Below are 24,329 nucleotides of genomic sequence, written 5' to 3'. Positions count from 1 at the left end.
CTAACCCTTCTGTCAGTGACTGACTATTGTTCTGTTCCAACCCTTCTGTCACTGGCTGACTATCGTTCTGTTCCAACCCTTCTGTCACTGGCAGATTGAAACTCTCTCCGAGTCTCTCCTGCTTGATCTCGGATTTCTCGCTCTCAAGATTTCCAGACATCTTTAAGCCAAGGGGCCGTTTGAAGCTTGTACTCTTTTCACCCGGCCGTTCTTCTGCAGGTACTGGTTTGTGTGTAAATAATGACCTAAAGAATCTCACGCCCATCAGAGCCTTCTTACATCTACCCCATTAAGCTACATCCGGTCCATATGTCACCAGTCACTTGTATTATTGCAACACTCAAAGCATGCTGTGACTGATCACTGTGTTCAGAACAGTTGTGATTAGAGTCAGGGGCCCTGATAAGTCTACAGCCCTGCCACGAGGATATCATTTACTGCTTACATGCTCTGGATTTCACAGCAGACACTTTGATCTGCAACCTGGCAGCATTTTGACCTATGACTCAATAAGCCTGATGATATGGGTCATTTCAGAAGCTGATGATACAGGCCGTTTCAAGAGTGTCTGCTTACCTAGGCCAATCTGTCTTCGTGTCACCATTGACCCCGCAATGAAATAAGATCTCAAAACATAATGGTGTGGGGTGGACAGTAGCAAAGTTGGCAGCTTTTAATGGGATAAAAGTTACTGTCCCCAGATAGGCCAACAGCCAGCAATAAGGCCCAGTAGGCACATGAGTAGGCCTAGGTGACGTCAACAAGGGTTTCAATGTGGCTGCTAGGCGCCATCCAATCATTCTCATGTTTTAAAACCACAGCGCACGCGTGCACACACACAATGACACACCCTCTTGTCTCTGTGTATTCGTGTATTCATACCCTGTGGATGAATGGGGCCTCAGGCAAAAAGCAACGTCACCCTTGAAAACATTTACATCTCCGACAACAAAGGCCCATTCAACTGAAAAGGCAACTGTAGCAGCAGAGAGAACAGAGGGGGTTTTGAGAGATATGTTAACCTAGTTCTTCTCCTTTCAAAGGACAGAACGTCCCTAAGGACAATTCAATGATCTTCTTGTCTGCCTACTGTGGTTTAACCTCTTTATTCAGTACCTTCAGAAAATCTGTCCTCAGTCATAAGGATTGTTAGTGTGTGGGGAGAGGTTTTGCACCCTCAACAAAGAATTCCCCTTTAGACAAACACAAGGACAACTGTATTGACTAAGACTGAGCATGAATGACTGAACAAGGAGTTTGGAGAAGTAGAAAGTTTATAATGGAATTTCCCATCTTCACCTTTTCACCAAAAACTAAAACACTAGCCATTATGAAGAGCTAACTGCTCCAAAACAACCATGCAAATGAGCTCAGCCATCACCGCTTTCAAGGGTCACAAATGTGCAACCGCATATTGTGCTGTTGTGGCTAAGGAGGTCCCTTCAGGAGGACAAGCTTACTTTACTGCAGAGTGATCCATCACTACCTATTACATTATTACACAGCTCACTATGCATGGGACCACAATCCCCCAGTCAGTTTGATAGCCCGCCTGCCTCTCCTCTATGCGCCGGCCCGCCTGTCTCTCCTCTATGCGCCGGCCCGCCTGCCTCTCCTCTATGCGCCGGCCCGCCTGCCTCACCTCTATGCGCCGGCCCGCCTGCCTCTCCTCTATGCGCCGGCCCGCCTGCCTCTCCTCTATGCGCCGGCCCGCCTGCCTCTCCTCTATGCGCCGGCCCGCCTGCCTCTCCTCTATGCGCCGGCCCGCCTGCCTCTCCTCTATGCGCCGGCCCGCCTGCCTCTCCTCTATACGCCGGCCCGCCTGCCTCTCCTCTATGCGCCGGCCCGCCTGCCTCTCCTCTATGCGCCGGCCCGCCTGCCTCTCCTCTATGCGCCGGCCCGCCTGCCTCTCCTCTATACGCCGGCCCGCCTGCCTCTCCTCTATACGCCGGCCCGCCTGCCTCTCCTCTATACGCCGGCCCGCCTGCCTCTCCTCTATACGCCGGCCCGCCTGCCTCTCCTCTATACGCCGGCCCGCCTGCCTCTCTCCCTCATTCAATGTGCAGGCCGACAGTGCCTTCAGAGAGTATTCATATCCATTGACTTCAAGCCGGAATTCCATATTGATTAAAGGAATCTAAAAATCTCACACACACACACACACACACACACACACACACACACACACACACACACACACACACACACACACACACACACACACACACACACACACACACACAATGACAAATTAATTACAGAAATACACTATATATACACACACAAAAGGTATGTGGACACCCCTTCAAATTTGTGGATTTGGGTATTTCAGCCACACCCGTTGCTGACAGGTATATAAAATTGAGCACACTGCCATGCAATCTCCATAGACAAACATTGGCAGTAAAATGGCCTTGAAGAGATCAGTGACTTTCAACATGGCACAGTCATGGGATGCGAACTTTCCAACAAGTCAGTTCATCAAATGTCTGCCCTGCGAGAGCTGCCCTGGTCAACTGGTGAATCTGGGTTTTGCAGATGGTCTGGGGCTGTTTTTCATTGTTCAGGCTCGACCCCTTAGTTCCAGTGAGGGCAAATCTTAACGCTTCAGCATACAATGACATTCTAGACGATTCTGTGCTTCCAACTTTGTGGCCAAAGTTTGGAGGAAGGCCCTTTCCTGTTCCATCATGACAATGGTTTGTCAAATTCAGTGTGGAAGAACTTGAATGGCCTGCACAGAGCCCTGACCTCAACCCCATCAAACCCCTTTGGGGTGAATTGGAACGCAGACTGCGAGACAGGCCTAATCGCCCAACATCAGTGGCCGACCTCACTAATGCGGTTGTAGCTGAATGGATGCAAGTCCGAACAGCAATGTTCTAACATCTAGTGGAAATCCTTCCCAGAAGAGTGGTTGTCGTAACAGCAAAGGGGGGCACCAACTCCATATTAATGCCCATGATTTTGGAATGAGATGTTAAACGAGCAGGTGTCCACATACACTACCTAAAGTATCTCATTTACATAAGTATTCACACCCCTTTGACGTGACACTCCAAAATGAGCAGTACAGTACCAGTTTGGACACACCTACTCATTCCAGGGTTTTTCTTTCTTCTTACTATTTTATACATTGTAGAATAATAGTGAAGACATCAAAACCATGAAATAACACATATGGAATCATGTAGTCACCAAAAAAAGTGTTAAAACAAAATATATTTTATGAGATTCTTCAAAGTAGGCACCCTTTTCATTGGTGACATCTTTGCACACTCTTGGCATTCTCTCAACCAGCTTCATGAGGTAACCTGGAACGCATTTCAATTAACAGGTGTGCCTTGTTAAAAGTACATTGTGGAATTTATTCCCTTCTTAATGCGTTTGAGCCAATCAGTTGTGTTGTGACAAGGTAGTGGTGGTATACAGAAGATAGCCCTATTTGGTAAAAGACCAAGTCCATATTATGGCAAAAACAACTCAAATAAGCAAAGAGAAATGACAATGCATCATTACTTTAAAACATGAAGGTCAGCCAATCCAGAAAATCAAGAAATGTCAAGTACAGTCACAAAAACCATTCAACGCTGATGAAACTGGCTCTCATGAGGACTGATACAGGAAAGGAAGACCCAGAGTTACCTCTGCTGCAGAGAATAACTTCATTAGAGTTAACTGCACCTCAGATTGCTGCCAAAATAAATGGGTCAGAGTTCAAGAAACAGACATCTCAACATCAGCTGTTCAGAGGAGACTGCATGAAATCAGGCCATCACGGTTAAACTGCTGCAAAGAAACAACTACTAAAGGACACCAATAAGAAGAGACTTCCTTGGGCCAAGAAAGACGAGCAATCGAAACTGGACTGGTGGAAATCTGTCCTTTGGTCTGATGAGTCCAAATTTGAGATTTTTGATTCCACCTGCCATGTCTGTGTCAGACTCAGAGTAGGTGAAGGGATGATCTCCACATGTGTGGTTCCCACCATGAAGCATGGACGAGGTAGTGTGATGGTGCTTTGCTGGTGACACTGTCTGATTTATTTAGAATTCAAGGCACACTTAACCTGCATGGCTACTGCTGCATTCTGCAACGATACGCCATCCCATCTGGTCATCAAAATATATTTTGATTTGTTTAACACTTTTTGGTAACTACATGATTCCATATGTGTTATGTCATAGCTTTGATGTAAATCGTAAAAATAAAAAACAACTCTTGAATGAGTAGGTGTGTCCAAACTTAACTGGTACTGTATGTAAATTAGATATGAATTAATTAAATGTTCAATATATTTGCTAACATTTCTAAAAAAATAAGTTTTCCCTTTGTCATTATGGGGTATTGTGTGTAGATGGGTGAGAGAAAAACATAATTTAATACACTTTGAATTCAGGCTGTAACACAAAATGGAAGTGGAATAAGTCAAGAGCTATGCATACTTTCTGAAGTCACTGTATGTCCTTGGCTTTGCTCTCCTGCAGTATACCAACCCACTTATACAATCATAACACATTAAAACAACAAGTTACTTGTCCAATTCTACTGTTAATATTATATACGTTGACATTTTCAGTAAGGCTGACAAAAGCAAGGTATTACTACTAATGCATAATATCACTGTCAACAACAGCAGTTGAATGTACTACCTGGCAATAGCCTACACTGACACAGCACCCACAAGGCCAGGAGGCAGCAGCCAACCAGGGAGACTTGGCAGCATGGATCCACAACAGAGTGCCCTGTCCTGGACTACAGTCCAGAATTCTCACGTGTTCCTTCTTAGCTAGTTCTCTGGCCACGTCTCCATGGCGACTTCAGCACTGCCTGGCTGCCCAGCTAGCTAACTTCCTATCTGTCTGTAAGGTCCTAGGGTGACGTCTTTTACTAACGCATTCACCCTGGCTCCCTTAGAACTTTCTCTCCGTCCCAAATGGAGCCCTATTCACACTAATATATATATATATATATATATATATTAGTCCATTAGTTGTGACCAGTATTCATACACACAATAACCCATTACCAAAGACATGGCATTGAGTAAAGCCAGTGTGTCTATGTATGCGGATAACTCCACACTATCCACCTCAGCTACTACAGTGACTGAAATCACTGCAACACTTAACAAAGAGCTGCAGTTCGTTTCAGAATGGTTGGCAAGGAATAAGTTAGCCCTAAATGTTTCAAAAATTAAAAGCCTTGTATTTGGGACAAATCATTCACTAAACCCTAAACCTCAACTAAATCTTAGAATGAATAATGTGGAAATTGAGCAAGTTGACGTGACTAAACTGCTTGGAGTAACCCTGGATTGTAAACTGTCATGGTCAAAACATGTTGAAACAACAGTAGCAAAGTTTTTTTTTATTTCACCTTTATTTAACCAGGTAGGCTAGTTGAGAACAAGTTCTCATTTACAACTGTGACCTGGCCAAGATAAAGCATAGCAATTCGACAGATACAAAAACACAGAGTTACACATGGAATAAACAAAACATAGTCATTAATACAGTAGAACAAAAGAAAACAAATAGTCTACATACAGTGAGAGCAAATGAGGTAAGATAAGGGAGTTAATGCAATAAATAGGCCATGGTGGCGAAGTAATTACAATATAGCAATTAAACACTGGAATGGTAGATCAGCAGAAGATGAATGTGCAAGTAGGGATAGGAGCAAGATAAATAAATAAATACAGTATGGGGATGAGGTAGGTAGATAGCCCATCTGTAAACAGCCCATCCATGTACAGGTGCAGTGATCTGCTCTGACAGCCGGTGCTTAAAGCTAGTGAGGGAGATTTGAGTCTCCATCTTCAGAGATTTTTGCAGTTCATTCCAGTCATTGGCAGCAGAGAACTGGAAGGAAAGACGAACAAAGGAGAAATTGGCTTGGAGGTGACCAGTGCCTTTTTAACAACACTAATCAACAAGGCAGGTCCTTCAGGCCCTAGCTTTGTTGCACAGCTGGCCCTTAAACATACACATGAATAATATGCATGTCAATCTCTCCTGGCTCAAAGTGGGAGATATCGACTTCATCACTACTTGTTTGTGTAAGAAGTGTTGACAAGCTAAATGCACCAAGCAATCTGTTTAAACAACTAGCACACAGCTAAGACACCCATGCATACCCCACAAGACATGCCACCAAGGGTCTCTTCACAATCCAAGTCCAGAACAGACTATGGGAGGCGCACAGTACTACATAGAACCATGACTACATGGAACTCTATTCCACATCAGGTAACTAACTAACTGATGCAAGCAGTAGAATCAGATTTAAAAAAACAGATTAAAAATACACCTTATGGAAGAGTGGAGACTGAAGAGACACGCAGGAACAGACACATGCACTCTACACACATACATTGTAATATTGTTGTATGGTGGTATTATACATGTTGTATTGTAGATATGTAGTGGTGTAATATTGTTGTATTGTGGTATTATACATGTTGTATTGTATATATGTAGTGGTGTAATATTGTTGTATGGTGGTATTATACATGTTGTATTGTAGTGGTGTAATATTGTGGTATTATACATGTTGTATTGTAGTGGTGTAATATTGTTGTATGGTGGTATTATACATGTTGTACTGTAGATATGTAGTGGTGTAATATTGTTGTATGGTGGTATTATACATGTTGTATTGTATATATGTAATAGTGTAATAATGTTATATGATGTACTGTGTTATCTTTTGCTTTATATGTAATGTTAGTGCCTTAATGTGTTTGGACCCCAGGAAGAGTAATGGGGATCCCTAATACATAGAAAGAGGGCTGTCAAACAGGGCAAATACATAGAAAGAGGGCTGTCAAAAGTATTGCACCATGATTATCGAAAACTTCAATAAGCACTTCTCAACGGCTGGCCATGCCTTCCGCCTGGCTACTCCAACCTCGGCCAACAGCTCTGCCCCCCCCGCAGCTCCTCGCCCAAGCCTCTCCAGGTTCTCCTTTACCCAAATCCAGATAGCAGATGTTCTGAAAGAGCTGCAAAACCTGGACCCGTACAAATCAGCTGGGCTTGACAATCTGGACCCTCTATTTCTGAAACTATCTGCCGCCATTGTCGCAACCCCTATTACCAGCCTGTTCAACCTCTCTTTCATATCGTCTGAGATCCCCAAGGACTGGAAAGCTGCCGCAGTCATCCCCCTCTTCAAAGGGGGAGACACCCTGGACCCTAACTGTTATAGACCTATATCCATCCTGCCCTGCCTATCTAAGGTCTTCGAAAGCAAAGTCAACAAACAGGTCACTGACCATCTCGAATCCCACCGTACCTTCTCCGCTGTGCAATCTGGTTTCCGAGCCGGTCACGGGTGCACCTCAGCTACACTCAAGGTACTAAACGATATCATAACCGCCATCGATAAAAGACAGTACTGTGCAGCCGTCTTCATCGACCTCGCCAAGGCTTTCGACTCTGTCAATCACCATATTCTTATCGGCAGACTCAATAGCCTCGGTTTTTCGGATGACTGCCTTGCCTGGTTCACCAATTACTTTGCAGACAGAGTTCAGCGTGTCAAATCGGAGGGCATGCTGTCCGGTCCTCTGGCAGTCTCTATGGGGGTGCCACAGGGTTCAATTCTCGGGCCGACTCTTTTCTCTGTATATATCAATGATGTTGCTCTTGCTGCGGGCGATTCCCTGATCCACCTCTACTCAGGCGACACCATTCTATATACTTTTGGCCCGTCATTGGACACTGTGCTATCTAACCTCCAAACGAGCTTCAATGCCATACAACACTCCTTCCGTGGCCTCCAACTGCTCTTAAACGTGAGTAAAACCAAATGCATGCTTTTCAACCGATCGTTGCCTGCACCCGCATGCCCGACTAGCATCACCACCCTGGATGGTTCCGACCTTGAATATGTGGACACCTATAAGTACCTAGGTGTCTGGCTAGACTGCAAACTCTCCTTCCAGACTCACATCAAACATCTCCACTCGAAAATCAAATCAAGAGTCGGCTTTCTATTCCGCAACAAAGCCTCCTTCACTCACACCGCCAAGCTTACCCTAGTAAAACTGACTATCCTACCGATCCTCGACTTCGGCGATGTCATCTACAAAATGGCTTCCAACACTCTACTCAGCAAACTGGATGCAGTCTATCACAGTGCCATCAGTTTTGTCACTAAAGCACCTTATACCACCCACCACTGCGACTTGTATGCTCTAGTCGGCTGGCCCTCACTACATATTCGTCGCCAGACCCACTGGCTCCAGGTCATCTACAAGTCCATGCTAGGTAAAGCTCCGCCTTATCTCAGTTCACTGGTCACGATGGCAACACCCATCCGTAGCACGCGCTCCAGCAGGTGTATCTCACTGATCATCCCGAAAGCCAACACCTCATTTGGCCGCCTTTCGTTCCAGTACTCTGCTGCCTGTGACTGGAACGAACTGCAAAAAAAAATCGCTGAAGTTGGAGACTTTTATCTCCCTCACCAACTTCAAACATCAGCTATCCGAGCAGCTAACAGATCGCTGCAGCTGTACATAGTCTATTGGTAAATAGCCCACCCATTTTCACCTACCTCACTGTTTTTATACTGTTTTTTTTATTTATTTACTTTTCTGCTCTTTTGCACACCAATATCTCTACCTGTACATGACCATCTGATCATTTATCACTCCAGTGTTAATCTGCAAAATTGTATTATTCGCCTACCTCCTCATGCCTTTTGCACACATTGTGTATAGACTGCCCATTTTTTTTCTACTGTGTTATTGACTTGTTAATTGTTTACTCCATGTGTAACTCTGTTTTGTCTGTTCACACTGGTATGCTTTATCTTGGCCAGGTCTCAGTTGCAAATGAGAACTTGTTCTCAACTAGCTTACCTGGTTAAATAAAGGTGAAATAAAAAAAATAAAAAAGAGAATAGGGTGCCATTTGGCAGTGGTTCTCTTTGGGGAACCCCAAACAATTGTGTTGTAGCCTTGAACTAGTACACCTGTTTCACCTAGACACAGGCGTGATGATTAGTTGAATTTGGTCTGCTTGCTGTGGAATAGAACAAATACATGGAACGTCTGGGGCTCCCAGAGGAGAGGGTTCAGAACCAGTGCCATATGGGACACATGTCTCAGGCACCGCCTATTGGGCTCAGAGGGGAAAACAACACAACTGTTACACTAGAGGGGGAATGGAATACATTAGAAAACATACATTGGATGTGATGCATCATTAGAAAACATTCATACTCAGGAAAAAAAAACCTGTGTGTACTCCTTCAATAACAACTATCCCACTATCCATAGCCACAGTCAAAATTGTCTATCGTAAAAATTCATGAAAACAAATATTTATCTAAGTTTAGGGTTAGGCATAAAGGTTTGCAGTGTGGTTAAGGTTAGGTTTAAAATAAATCTTTAAGAGAAATTGGAGAAATAGGCAGGGTTTATGACTTTGTGGCTGTGGTAACTAGTGACGACCTTTCATTACAGATGTAGGATTTTAATTTGATCACTTTAGTTGCTGTGAATTTCCCTTACCGCAGGAAGGAGACTGGCTCAAATTACGATTCTAAATCTGTATGCGTTAACGTAAATATAAATCACGCAAGCTATACGAAGCTACAGTACATACACAATACACAAGCAATTCAAAACAACCTTACAAACTGCTTGCTTATTTGTAGCCCCTTCATTGGGGTGGCAGGTAGCCTAGTGGTTAGAGTGGTGGACTAGTAACTAAAAGGTTGCAAGATTGAATCCCCGAGCTGACATGGTAAAAATCGGTTGTTCTGCCCCTGAACGTGACACTTAAGCCACTAAATCTGTATGCCGTCATTGAAAATACGAATTTGTTCTTAACTGCCTAGTTAAATAAAAGGTTTTAAAAAAGCTGTGCATTTTACTAGGGCCGGGACGATATTTTTTCTATGGTAAAAAATAAAACACGAAGCAGACCAGACTCTTTGGCCATTAAAAACCTGCTGTATGTAAAATATTGTGTGATATAGGTTGACAAATAAATAAAATAAATAAACATAATTATATTTGTTTCCAACATAAGGGCTGCTTTAGATTTTTTCCCTTGTCGCGGCACTAATGAATATCACGATACTGGTATCGTCCCAGCCCTTCAGTTTACGTTGAGCATTAACAAGACATCAAGAAAAATACTAGTGAAAATGAAAGCCATTTGCTTCTTTGCCTGGGACGTCATGCATGGGTTTGAGTAGTCACTGGGGATTCCACTGAGCCCAGCTGTATGGCCTATAATATACTGTTCCACACACAAATACACAGTGGTTCTAAGAACACCGCTGGGGGCTGGATTATATCAAAGTGATCTTTCAAATGCTGCTCACAGCTGGACTCGTCAAGAAGGCCAGGCAGCCCATGCCAGCTAGCATTCCACAGCTACACTCCAGACTTAAACACACATGACATCACAAATCTGTGTTTAACTTCAAATATGGTCTCCAAATTAATTTCAGCAACTATTTAAATGAGAGAATTAATAGGATGTGCGCTCTATTTTGCCCTTCTTCAATCTGTGTTTTGAATCTGAGCATCATGCCAAAGCATTAGCCCAGCCAGCGATGGTGTCTTTATGTAACAAACTGCACTCAAAGCATCATGACACCATATCCAACTGGCAGTAAGGTCTATGAATGATTAACAGCATCTTATTTCGCCCTCAGCCCCAGGGCACCGACAGAGAGGATATTTTGTCCTCAGAGCATGTTTCCAAGGAACTGTCGTGGACATAACGTGCAGGGCCGGCTCTAGCCTTTTGCAGGACCCAAGAGAGACTTGGTGGGCAAAACATTTTAGTGCCCCCCCAGCCTTGATGGCGGAGAGAAAAACATATATTTTAAAGTGAATTTCCTGCAATTCTACTAATTTTGCCATGACTTAAGCCATGTTAATGATATTTGATGTTTCTTAGTGGGCTGGGTCCCTCAGTGACTGCTTATGCCAGGTGCCAGCTCTGGTAACGTGGCCAGCCCAGTACAACTAGGCGTGTCCCTGTACTGTGAATCAGGCACATCTCCATCGACCTCTTACTCTGCTAATCCTCCTGGTTCACAAGCCACAATCCTCAAACTATGTTCCACACATATTACTCTCTTCACACCTCTCTCTTCCTCAGAGTATGCACACACATAAGAGGTTTTGGAAATGTCATCCATGTAGCCAAGTCAAGTCAATCTTTCGTCGCTCCTTCCTTTCACAGCTAGACTACCTAGGAGAGAAAGAAGCACACACTGCAGTCCAAAACCATGCTAGTTTTATTTTGGGGTCCTTTTAATTTTTCAAAGGAAAGACAGAGAGAGAACATTACTTATTCACCAGGCCGGAAGGGAGGGAGGGTACTGGTTGTGTAATGTAAATAGAGTTAGTGGATCTTACACAACTGCAGAGTCACTAACATACTGTATGCCCAGTTAGATATTTAATTCTAACTGGGCATAGTCACATTTTAGTTTATATTAACAATATCATAAGAAAGAAATAAACAGCTGACATGCTTGCGCCATAAGTTGCTAGCTGTATATCACCACAAAAATCAAGTTTCCTTCCAGTGTTCCACAACCATCACTCATACCACATGTTCCCAATGTGTCAGACATATTTGTGCACTATTTCAAATCAAATTGTATTTGTCACATGCGCCGAATACAATTGTAGACCTTACCACGAAATGCTTACTTTACAAGCCCTTAACCAACAATGCAGTTAAGAATAATTTAAGAAAATATTTAAAAACTTTTTTTTTTACAGAAAAGTAAAATAGCAACAAAATAACAACAAGGCTTTATACAGGGCGTACCGGTACAGAGTCAACGTGCAGGGGAACACGTTAGTCCAGGTAATTGAGGTTAGTCCAGGTAACGTAGATGTAGAAAATGGTGGGGTAAAGTGACTATGCATAATAAACCGTAAAAAAGGGCGGGGGGGGTCAGTGCAAATTGTCCGGGTTCGCCATTTGATTACCTGTTCAGCAGTCTTATGGCTTGGGGGTAGAAGTTGTTGGGAAGCCTTTTAGACCCGTGCGTTATTACTGTTGATTTGGCAAAATATTTAAGGCTACGTGACAAAAAAAGTCTCTCTATATTCCAAAAGACATATCCATGTATTCTTACTACTAGAGTAAAACACTACAACTAGACTAATCCATTTTTTCAAAGATGGCGTAGCAGTGGAGACGTGTTTTGTTTGTCCTCTCGTGTACTTTTGTATTTTTTGTCTTTTTGCATATATTTCAATTTTATTTTCAATCTCTTCTCCATTTTAGTTCAATTATACCTTCTACTAACCTGCCTCACCCAATGTGATATGGAACCGCTATTATTTTAAATGTTTAGACCTTATAGCAAGAACCACCTAGCCATCAGAAGCTAACCAGCTAATTAGCCACAAGTTATTTATAGTAATTTTTAGCCACTGCTAGCGGCCTTTACCTTCTGCACAGATAACAGCCCTTTTTTATGTTATTATTTTTAATTAATTTTTTAGCCTGGATAATACTCGCCAGCCTACCAGTAAAGTACTGTCTCTCCACTACAACACCGGATTCCTGCCGTAATCCCTGGACCATTACTCCTGATCTTCACAGCGAGCTAGCACCCATGAGTTACCCAGTACCAAAGCTATCCCTGAGGCCCACCTTCCGGCCTACTCAGTTGTTCACCCGGACTCCACCCATACATGGCTAGGACACACTACTCCACCGGATCCTTGCCGTAAGCACTGGACCTTGGCACCAGATCACCGATGCTACCGAGTGGTTATAGTGGCTAATGCCCCTGCCCCGAAGCTAGCACCAGTTAGCCGTGAGCCAGGTGCATCTCCCGGCTAAAAAACTATATTACTACGACTACAATGCCTCTTTCACAATCTGGCTTGGATCCTTAGTCGACATGGCTCCCCGCCACACCACCACGACTGGTCTGCCGACGAATACTCCATCCGCTGTGCCTTCAACCGGCCTCCGTCGGACGTCAGAGCAGACGCTTCTACTAGCACGCCATGTCGCCCGCGTGCTAGTGACTACTCTGCGGCTTCCCTGTTCCATCTATTGCTGCCCCCTGGACCCTATGATCACTTAGCTACATAGCTGATGCCTGCTGGACTGTCCATTAATCACATTACTCCATTCTGTTTATTTGTTTGTTTATCTGTCGGCCCCAGCCGCGAACTCAGGCCCTGTGTCTAGTTAACCGACCCCCTCTGCGCATTCATCACCATTTTACCTGTTGTTGTTTTAGCTGATTAGCGGTCTCACCCGTTGTTGTCTTAGCTAGCTTTCCAAATCAACACCTTTGATTACTTTATCCCTCGCTGTATGTCTCTCTCATATGTCAATATGCCTATACTGTTGTTTAGGTTAGTTATCATTGTTTTAGTTTACAATGGAGCCCCTAGTTCCACTCATACCTCCTTTGTCCCACTTCCCACACATGCGGTGACCTCACCCATTATAACCAGCTTATCCAGAGATACAACCTCTAATAATAATAATAATAATAATAATATAATAATATATGCCATTTAGCAGATGCTTTTATCCAAAGCGACTTACAGTCATGTGTGCATACATTCTACGTATGGGTGGTCCCGGGGTATGGGTGGTCCCTTATCATCACTCAGTGCCTGGGCTTACCTCCACCCCACCATACCCCTCTCTGCACATTGTAACGGTTTTGACTTGAGGTTATTATTTATAGGGGTGCCAGGTAGGTTGTGCCTACCAGAGAAAACATTAGTTTCTCCTTTTAGTTTGGGTGGGAATGAGTCCCATCTGGTCCGTCAAGTCTACACCAATACAAAGGACGTATGTAAAAGTCAGGATGGAAATAAACTTTTCATAAACCCTTAAAACATTGAAAAGAACTTCAAAAACAATTATATTCTGTTGCGTGGGTTGTATTAGCAACAACAATGATTACACACATATATAATAATATCACAATGAGTTCTGGTTCCTCCAGAAATGTCCTGTACCTCGGGCCTAAAAAGAGTCCTGCCCGGTAAAGGAGTTCAGTGAACTCAAGTGACTTTTGTCACGCGATGTTTGTCCGTTCGTTCCGTGTAGCGTAAACCCAGTATTAAACATACAATCAATATAACAATTACTTTACCACAGAACCTTAAAGCGGATCAACTCTTAATTAAGTCCTCAACTACCACTAACTACACAAATCACAGTATACATCACATCCAAACAAATGAAATACCGTATACAAAAAGGTGGTAGTCAGTCGGTCAGTCAGACAATCCAATCCGCCAATAGATCTCCAGCGGAGAAAGGCCACGAAGAACGGAGGTGTAGTCCAGGGACGCAAAGAGTGGATCCGATCCTGGGTAAACTCTATTAGGCAACAAAACACACGTTTAACGGCAACAAAACAACGGAATAGAGAAGCTTCGGGAACTGAGGGTTGAACACATCCTCAGTCACGTCTCCATCACAAAAACCCCCACTTTTGCGCAGCTGATACTGGCTATTTAATTGGGAATTAAAGGGAAAGCGCCCTATTGGAAGGAGCTGCACTGAGACGGTTCAGAAAAATTCAGGGCCGTCACACACCCCCTCCCTGGAAAAAAGCCGACCATTGCCCTGGAAGGCACATCTTGGTCGGGGAAACCGAGAAAGGTCTCCTCATCGCTTTCCTCTACAAAAATATTCATTACTTTTTGGAGCTCACGCTCCTCAGCTGAGGGGCCACAGGCCTTAAGGTGCGAGACTTCTGGGTCTGGGAATCCGAGAAAAGTCTCCTCACTTTCCTCTTCAAAGATATCCAGGACCTTGCGGCGCTCAATCGCCTCCATTTCCTCAGCCGAGGGGTAACAGGCCTTAAGGCGTGAGACATGGACGATGCGCATATCTTCACCTGTGTCCTCTTTCACCACTCGGTAGTTCAAAGGGCCCATCTGCTCCACAATCCTATATGGTCCTTGCCATTTAGGAGCGAGCTTGGCCGAGAAGAATTGTTCAGCTTTCGAGTAAGGATGAGAGCAAAGCCACACCCGATCACGAAGCTGGAACTGCATGTCTCGTCTGTTCTTATCATAATTTCTCTTCTGCTTGAGTCGAGCCTGGATCATGTTCTTTGAGACAAGAGCTCTCAAGTCATGGAGATGGCCTACCTGGTCATAGCAAGCAGCGTCTGGAGTAAGCTGCTGGGGCTATAGCACCATATCCAAGGGTCCTCTGAGAGGAAGACTTAGGTTCAGCTCTGCAGGTGTGACTCCAGTGGACTCTTGCACAGCAGAATTCAGGGCAAATCGAAACTCGTGAAGGTGCTTGTCCCAGTGTTTGTGCTGCGTCCCTACATAGGAAGCAATCATTGTCTTCAAGGTTCGATTTACTCTCTCAGTGAGATTGGTCTGTGGGTGATAGGTCGTGGTCAACTTCTGTCTCAGGTTCCATCTTTGGCAGGTCTCCTCAAAGAGATGAGAGACAAATTGGGAACCTCGATCAGACAGGATGTAATCAGGCACTCCCCTTCTAAGCCAGGGATTGTGGGTTCGAGTCCCATCTGGGGTGCCATTTTTTATGTAACGGTTTTGACTTGAGGTTATTATTTATAGGGGTGCCAGGTAGGTTGTGCCTACCAGAGAAAACATTAGTTTCTCCTTTTAGTTTGGGTGGGAATGAGTCCCATCTGGTCCGTCAAGTCTACACCAATACAAAGGACGTATGTAAAAGTCAGGATGGAAATAAACTTTTCATAAACCCTTAAAACATTGAAAAGAACTTCAAAAACAATTATATTCTGTTGCGTGGGTTGTATTAGCAACAACAATGATTACACACATATATAATAATATCACAATGAGTTCTGGTTCCTCCAGAAATGTCCTGTACCTCGGGCCTAAAAAGAGTCCTGCCCGGTAAAGGAGTTCAGTGAACTCAAGTGACTTTTGTCACGCGATGTTTGTCCGTTCGTTCCGTGTAGCGTAAACCCAGTATTAAACATACAATCAATATAACAATTACTTTACCACAGAACCTTAAAGCGGATCAACTCTTAATTAAGTCCTCAACTACCACTAACTACACAAATCACAGTATACATCACATCCAAACAAATGAAATACCGTATACAAAAAGGTGGTAGTCAGTCGGTCAGTCAGACAATCCAATCCGCCAATAGATCTCCAGCGGAGAAAGGCCACGAAGAACGGAGGTGTAGTCCAGGGACGCAAAGAGTGGATCCGATCCTGGGTAAACTCTATTAGGCAACAAAACACACGTTTAACGGCAACAAAACAACGGAATAGAGAAGCTTCGGGAACTGAGGGTTGAACACATCCTCAGTCACGTCTCCATCACAAAAACCCCCACTTTTGCGCAGCTGATACTGGCTATTTAATTGGGAATTAAAGGGAAAGCGCCCTATTGGAAGGAGCTGCACTGAGACGGTTCAGAAAAATTCAGGGCCGTCACAACATGATGCCCTGAATCTATTCTACCACACCCAGAAATCTGCTCCTTTTGTTCTTTGTCCCCAACGCTCTAGGCAACCAGTTTTGATAGCCTTTAGCCGTACCCTCAACATATTCCTCCTCGGGTGATGTGGAGGTAAACCCAGGACTTGCGTGTCCCCAGGCACCCTCACCTGTTGACTTCTGTGATCGATAAAGCCTTGGTTTCATGCATGTCAACATCAGAAGCCTCCTCCCTAAGTTTGTTTAACTCACTGCTTCAGCATACTCCGCCAACCCTAATGTCCTTGCCGTGTCTGAATCCTGGCTTAGGAAGGCCACCAACAATTCTGAGATTTCCATACCCAACTACAACATTTCCCGTCAAGATAGAACTGCCAAAGGGGGAGGAGTTGCAGTCAACCGCAGAGATAGCCTGCAAAGTTCTGTAATACTTTCCAGGTCTATACCCAAACAGTTTGAACTTTTTTTTACCTCCCCAGAAATAAGTCTCTCACTGTTGCCGCCTGCTATCGACCTCCCTCCGCTCCCAGCTGTGCTATGGACACCATTTGTGAATTGATTGCCCCCATCTAGCTTCAGAATTTCGTTCTGTTAGGTGACCTAAACTGGGATATGCTTAACACCCCGGCAGTCCTACAATCTACGCTAGATGCCCTCAATCTCACACAAATCATCAAGGAACCCACCAGGTACAACCCTAAATCCATAAACATGGGCACCCTCATAGACATTATTTGACCAACTTGCCCTTCAAATACACCTCCGCTGTTTTCAATCAGGATCTCTGCCTCATTGCCTGTATCCGCGGTCAAGCGACCACCCCTCATCACTGTCAAACGCTCCCTAAAACACTTCTGCGAGCAGGCCTTTCTAATCGACCTGGCCCGGGTATCCTGGAAGGATATTGAACTCATTCAGTCAGTCGCAGATGCCTGGTTATTCTTTAAAAGTAATTTCCTCACCATCAAAGATAAGCATGCCCCATTCAAAAAATGCTGCCCACTGCACTGGGGCTAGGAAACATAAAACCATGATAATCGAAAATTTCAATAGGCATTTCTCAACAGCTAGACATGCCTTCTCCTGGCTGCTCCAACCCCGGCCAACAGCCCCCCCCCCCACCCCCACCCCGCAGCTACTCGCCCAAGCCTCCCCCAGCTTCTCCTTCATCTAAATCCAGACAGCAGATGTTCTGAAAGAGCTGTAACACATAGACCCATACAAATCAGCTGGGCTAGACAATCTGGACAATCTCTTTCTAAAACTATCCGCCGCCATTGTTGCAACCCCAATTACCAGCCTGTTCAACCTCTTTCGTATCGTCCGAGATCCCTAAAGATTGGAAAGCTGCCACGGTCACCCCCCCTCTTCAAAGGGGGTGACACCCTAGACCCAAACTGTTACAGACCTATATCCATCCTGCCCTGCCTATCTAAAGTCTTCGAAAGCCAAGTTAATAAACAGATCACAGACCATTTCGAAACCCACCGTACCTTCTCCGCTGTGCAATCTGGTTTCTGAGCCGGTCACGGGTGCACCTCAGCCACGCTCAAGGTACTAAACGATATCATAACCGCCATCGATAAAAGACAGTACTGTGCAGCAGTCTTCATCAACCTGGCCAAGGCTTTCGACTCTGTCAATCACTGTATTCTTATCGGCAGACTCAATTGCCTTGGTTTCTCTAATGACTGCCTCGCCTGGTTCACCAACTACTTTGCAGAGTTCAGCGTGTCAAATCGGAGGGCATGTTGTCCGGACCTCTTGCAGTCTATGGGGGTACCACAGGATTCAATTCTCAGGCCGACTCTTTTCTCTGTATATATCAATGATGTCGCTCTTGCTGGGGCGATTCCCTGATCCACCTCTACGCAGAGACACCATTTTGTATACATCTGGCCCTTCCTTGGACACTACTAACTAACCTCCAAACGAGCTTCAATTCCGTACAACACTCCTTCCGTGGCCTCCAACTGCTCTTAAACGCTAGTAAAAACCAAATGCATGCTTTTCAACCGTTCGCTGCCCGCACCCACCCGACCGACGAGCATCACCATCCTGGACGGTTCCCACCTAGAAAATGCGGACAACTATAAACACCTAGGTGTCTGGCTAGACTGTAAACTCTCCTTCCAGACTCATTAAACATATCCAATCTAAAATTAAATCTAGAATCGGCTTTCTATTTCACAACAAAGCCTCCTTCACTCACTCTGCCAATCTTACCCGACTAAAACTGACTATCCTACTGTTCCTCGACTTCGGCTATGTCATCTACGGCGGTGGCCCGTTCCTGTAGGTTCATGCTCTACAACATCCGCAGAGTACGACCCTGCCTCACACAGGAAGCGGCGAAAGGTCCTAATCCAGGCACTTGTCATCTCCTGTCTGGATTACTGCAACTCGCTGTTGGCTGGGCTCCCTGCCTGTGCCATTAAACCCCATACAACTCATCCAGAACGCCGCAGCCCATCTGGTGTTCAACCTTCCCAAGTTCTCTCACGTCACCCCGCTCCTCCGCTCTCTCCACTGGCTTCCAGTTGAAGCTCGATCCGCTACAAGACCATGGTGCTTGCCTACGGAGCTGTGAGGGGACCTCAGTACCTCCAGGCTCTGATCAGGCCCTACACCCAAACAAGGGCACTGCGTTCATCCACCTCTGGCCTGCTCGCCTCCCTACCACTGAGGAAGTACAGTTCCCGCTCAGCCCAGTCAAAACTGTTCGCTGCTCTGGCCCCCCAATGGTGGAACAAACTCCCTCACGATGCCAGGACAGCGGAGTCAATCACCACCTTCCGGAGACACCTGAAACCCCACCTCTTTAAGGAATACCTAGGATAGGATAACTAATCCTTCTCACCCCCCCCTTTAAGATTTAGATGCACTATTGTAAAGTGACTGTTCCACTGGATGTCATAAGGTGAATGCACCAATTTGTAAGTCGCTCTGGATAAGAGCGTCTGCTAAACGAATTAAATGTACTCTGTCCCAGATGCTAATATATGCATATTATTAGTAGTATTGGATACAAAACACTGACATTTCTACAACTGTTTGAATGATGTCTGTGAGTATAACATAACTCATATGGCAGGCGAAAACCTGAGGAAAATCCAACCAGGAAGTGGGAAATTTGTAGGAGGTTTGTAGTTTTTCAAAGCTTGGCCTACAGAATACACAGTGTCTTTGGAGTCAAGTTGTACTTCCTACGGCTTCCACTAGATGTCGACCGTATTTAGAAAATTGAATGAGGATTCTACTATAAAGCAGGGGCTCATGAGACCTGTTTGAGTTAGTTGTCTGGCAGAGTGTCTCAGGCTCGTGACGCGCGCTCCCGACAGAGTTAGCTCTCGTTCCAGTGGTTTTCTACAGACATAAGAATTCTCTGGTTGGAACATTATTGATGCTTTATGTTAAGAACATCCTAAAGATTATATATTCCATACATCGTTTGACTTGTTTCTACAACCTGTAACAGAACTTTGAGTTTTTGTCTGGACGAAGTGCTCACGCCTCATGAAGATGGATTCCTGGGCTGAACACGCTAACAACAAGTGCCTATTTGGACATAAATGATGGACTTTATGGAACAAATTATTTATTGTCAAACTGGGATTCCTGGGAGTGACTTCTGATGAAGTGAATATTTATGGTGTTATTTCTAACTTCAAAATGGCGGATATTTCTCTGGCTGGACCCCTACCGACCAAGCCCTCCCTAACCCGGGCGACGCTAGGCCAATTGTGCGTCGCCCCATGGACCTCCCGGTGGCGGCCGGTTACGACAGAGCCTGGGCGCGAACCCAGGGACTCTGATGGCACAGCTGGGAGGCCTATTATGAATAGGAATTTCTGCAAAATCACCGGATGTTTGGAATCAAAACATTACTGCACGTAACGCGCCAATGTAAACTGAGATTTTTGGATAGAAATATGCACATTATCGAACAAAACATACATGTATTGTGTAACATGATGTCCTATGAGTGTCATCTGATGAAGATCAAAGGTTAGTGATCAATTTTATCTATATTTCTGCTTTTTGTGACTCATGTCTTTGGCTGGAAAAATGGCTGTGGTTTTTTTGGACTTGGCGGTGATCTAACATAATCATGTTGTGCTTTCGCTGTAAAGCATTTTTGAAATTGGACATGGGTAGATTAACAAGAAGTTCTGTCATTTGCTGTATCGGACTTGTTAATGTGTGAAAGTTACATTTCTAAAAAAATATTTTTCAGTTTCACGCGCTGCGTTTTCAGCGGAATGTTGTCGAGGGGTTCTGCTAGCGAAGACCTGCGCTAGAAAGGTTAAACATCAACTATCTGAGCAGCTAACCGATTGCTGCGGCTGTTCATAGTCCATCTTTAAATAGCCCACCCAATCTACCTACCTCATCCCTATACTGTTTTTATTTGATTTACTTTCCTGCTCTTTTGTACACCAGTATCTCTACTTGCACATCATCATCTGCTCATTTATCACTCGTGTTAATCTGCCAAATTGTAATTATTTGCTCCTATGGCCTATTTATTGCCTACCTCCTCATGCCTTTTGCACACACTGTCCATAGACTTTATTTTTTCTACTGTGTCATTGGCTTGTTTAATGTTTACTCCATGTGTAATTCTGTGTTGTTGTCTGTGTCACACTGCCTTGCTTTATCTTGGCCAGGTAGCTGTTCTCAACTAGCCTACCTGGTTAAATAAAGGTGAAATAAATCAAATAAAACCAATGAGATTATCCCCGTTTTGTTTAACTTTGAACTGAAAAATCCCCCATCCCTCCCCCATCGTTCACACGCCTTGAGAAACCTCTCACTGTTAACTCAATCTCACAACACTGCATCCCTGTCTAACCTATTTACCCATCATCCTCTACTCTGAGCACAGTGTGAGCTCATGACCTCCTCCTCATCTCTTCACCAGGCCCTGGGCAAAAACCATGCAGCTTACACTACAGGTTAAGTATCTTCATGTTTTGATGCATAGACCTACTCCTTCCTGCAAGTTAAATACAAACCATCCAATTTCCAGGGAATGTCCAACCATATCCTATATATAGTGAATTCAGGGTGATGTACGTGGGCAGTGTTGTAGAATGATGTCAATATAATTTCAATTATATTCTGATAATGGCCATGTAAACAGAACAGTCATTCTGAACACAGGCAAACCCACTGCTTCAGTGTCACATGTACAGAAATAATTATCATCGTCACCATAACCCGTTGTTCCAGTTTCTCTTTATAACCAATGGGTTGGTATGTTATCTGATAGGGCGCCCTTCATATGACTAATGAGAGTGAGAAAGCGCTATGGAAGGAGACAGAAAGAAAAATGGAGAGATTCCCCACCGTATATTGTGAAATGCTGTTGTCAGATCCTGATCCACACTGAAGCGTCTAACTATCAGCAAACAGACTCTCCTGGAGGGAGGGAGGAGGGACGGTGGAAGGAGTGAGGGTGGCATGGTACTACTTTGCCGTCTTTCACTCCCTGCCCAGAAGGAGTGCATGCCAACGCTGTGAACCAACACAGGCTGTCCTCCAAGCCCTGCATGGAGCATTTCCAAACTGTCATTAGCCCCTACAGAGGCACAGAGGGGGATTGTGTGTGTGTGTTATTAATCAGTGAACCCCCCCTCCCCCCATCAGAGAGGACTGATGGGCTCTCCTCTATCCCAGCAGCAGCCAGGAGAATACAGGACAAGCTCAACAGGCTAACAGCTGCTCCACAATAGATTGAGAGAGCTTCTATTGAGGATCATTTTATATGAAAGGAGAGGCTGTGCCCCAAACCTCATTACATTGGAACAGATGCCCATACCATTGCTAGAATTAGGCTACAGTTTTCATTCACTCCTGTAGTAGGAAAAATGCTGTCATGACAATGTGCCATTTCCCTCAACCCTAGGTGTACTTTGTGCCTACAATATTACTGGACAATGGAACACTGATTGGAGCTAATTTATTTAAAAAATAAATAATTATTATTCCAGATGGGTGAGCCATTCGCAAACAGAGAGCTCACCCATGACGGCTCTGCCTGTCTGCACCCCAGGGTACTCACCCATGACGGCTCTGCCTGTCTGCACCCCAGGGTACTCACCCATGACGGCTCTGCCTGTCTGCACCCCAGAGTGCTCACCCATGACGACTCTTCCTGTCTGCACCCCAGGGTACTCACCCATGACGGCTCTGCCTGTCTGCACCCCAGGGTACTCACCCATGACAGCTCTGCCTGTCTGCACCCCAGCGTACTCACCCATGACGGCTCTGCCTGTCTGCACCCCAGAGTGCTCACGCATGACGGCTCTGCCTGTCTGCACCCCAGAGTGCTCACCCATGACGGCTCTGCCTGTCTGCACCCCAGCGTACTCACCCATGACGGCTCTGCCTGTCTGCACCCCAGAGTGCTCACCCATGACGGCTCTGCCTGTCTGCACCCCAGAGTGCTCACCCATGACGGCTCTGCCTGTCTGCAACCCAGAGTGCTCACCCATGACGACTCTGCCTGTCTGCACCCCAGGGTACTCACCCATGACGGCTCTGCCTGTCTGCACCCCAGAGAGCTCACCCATGACGACTCTGCCTGTCTGCACCCCACAGAGTGAGCAGTGGCAGCTGGAGAGAATGTGTCAAATCACCAGAAAGATTAGCAGATACCAGCGTAGCACAGGACAGAATCTGTTCAGCCAACGCAGCAGTTACTGCTGACAAACAAACACACACAGTTACAGTGGAACTCACAGGGTAGGGAGCTCTGACCAAGCAGATTTCTCTCTCGAATTGACAAGATAATAAACAGCAAGGTACTCGCTTTCACAACAGCATACCAACAGCATACCAACTAAGCAGCGTTGGTCCTGGTCGGTACCTACACAGCCTCTCAAACACCTCTTTACAGCCATAATACAAATTCACAAGCTGAAAAACACCACACTAAATATGCTGGTCTTATTTGTTTGAACCCTTATTTAACTAGGCAAGTCAGTTTAGAACAAATTCTTAATTATAATGACGGCCTACCCCGGCCAAACGCTACCCCGGCCAAACGCTACCCCGGCCAAACGCTACCCCGGCCAAACGCTACCCCGGACAATGCTGGGCCAATTGTGCACCGCTCTATGGGACTCCCAATCATGGACGGTTGTGATACAGCCTGGAATCTAACCAGTGTTTGTAGTGACGCCTCTAGCAATGAGATACAGTGTTTTAGACCGCTTTGTGGAGCGGTGATCCGAGTGGAACGTACACATCACAGTAAATATGTTGTCTGAGTGAGAGGCTGCACAAACACATCACAGTAAATATGTTGTCTGAGTGAGAGGCTGGCACAAACACATCACAGTAAATATGTTGTCTGAATGAGAGGCTGCATGAACATCACAGTAAATATGTTGTCTGAATGAGAGGCTGGCACAAACACATCACAGTAAATATGTTGTCTGAATGAGAGGCTGGCACAAACACATCACAGTAAATATGTTGTCTGAATGAGAGGCTGGCACAAACACATCACAGTAAATATGTTGTCTGAATGAGAGGCTGCACAAACACATCACAGTAAATATGTTGTCTGAATGAGAGGCTGCACAAACACATCACAGTAAATATGTTGTCTGAATGAGAGGCTGGCACAAATAATATATGCCATTTAGCAGACGCTTTTATCCAAAGCGACTTACAGTCATGTGTGCATACATTCTACATCACAGTAAATATGTTGTCTGAGTGAGAGTCTGGCACAAACACATCACAGTAAATATGTTGTCTGAATGAGAGGCTGCATAAACATCACAGTAAATATGTTGTCTGAATGAGAGGCTGCACAAACACATCACAGTAAATATGTTGTCTGAGTGAGAGGCTGGCACAAACACATCACAGT

At 44.9% G+C, this 24,329-nt stretch overlaps 2 protein-coding genes across 3 annotated transcripts in view; both read right to left on the bottom strand.

Moving 5' to 3' along the window:
* LOC124038596 (cdc42 effector protein 4-like) overlaps window positions 1–24,329 on the bottom strand; it is a 52,632-nt gene that overhangs the window by 6,561 nt on the left and 21,742 nt on the right. The gene's annotated exons all lie outside the window — the stretch shown is intronic.
* On the bottom strand, window positions 1,490–2,122 carry LOC124038778 (octapeptide-repeat protein T2-like). The gene has a single exon (XM_046354845.1). It carries the CDS (start codon window positions 2,120–2,122, stop codon window positions 1,490–1,492), a length of 633 nt encoding a protein of 210 aa, XP_046210801.1.

This window comes from Oncorhynchus gorbuscha, linkage group LG06 (assembly GCF_021184085.1).
Source record: "Oncorhynchus gorbuscha isolate QuinsamMale2020 ecotype Even-year linkage group LG06, OgorEven_v1.0, whole genome shotgun sequence".
NCBI lineage: Eukaryota > Metazoa > Chordata > Actinopteri > Salmoniformes > Salmonidae > Oncorhynchus > Oncorhynchus gorbuscha.
The sequence above is the reverse complement of the archived record's forward strand: the minus strand, read 5'-3'. Positions and strand labels throughout refer to the sequence as shown.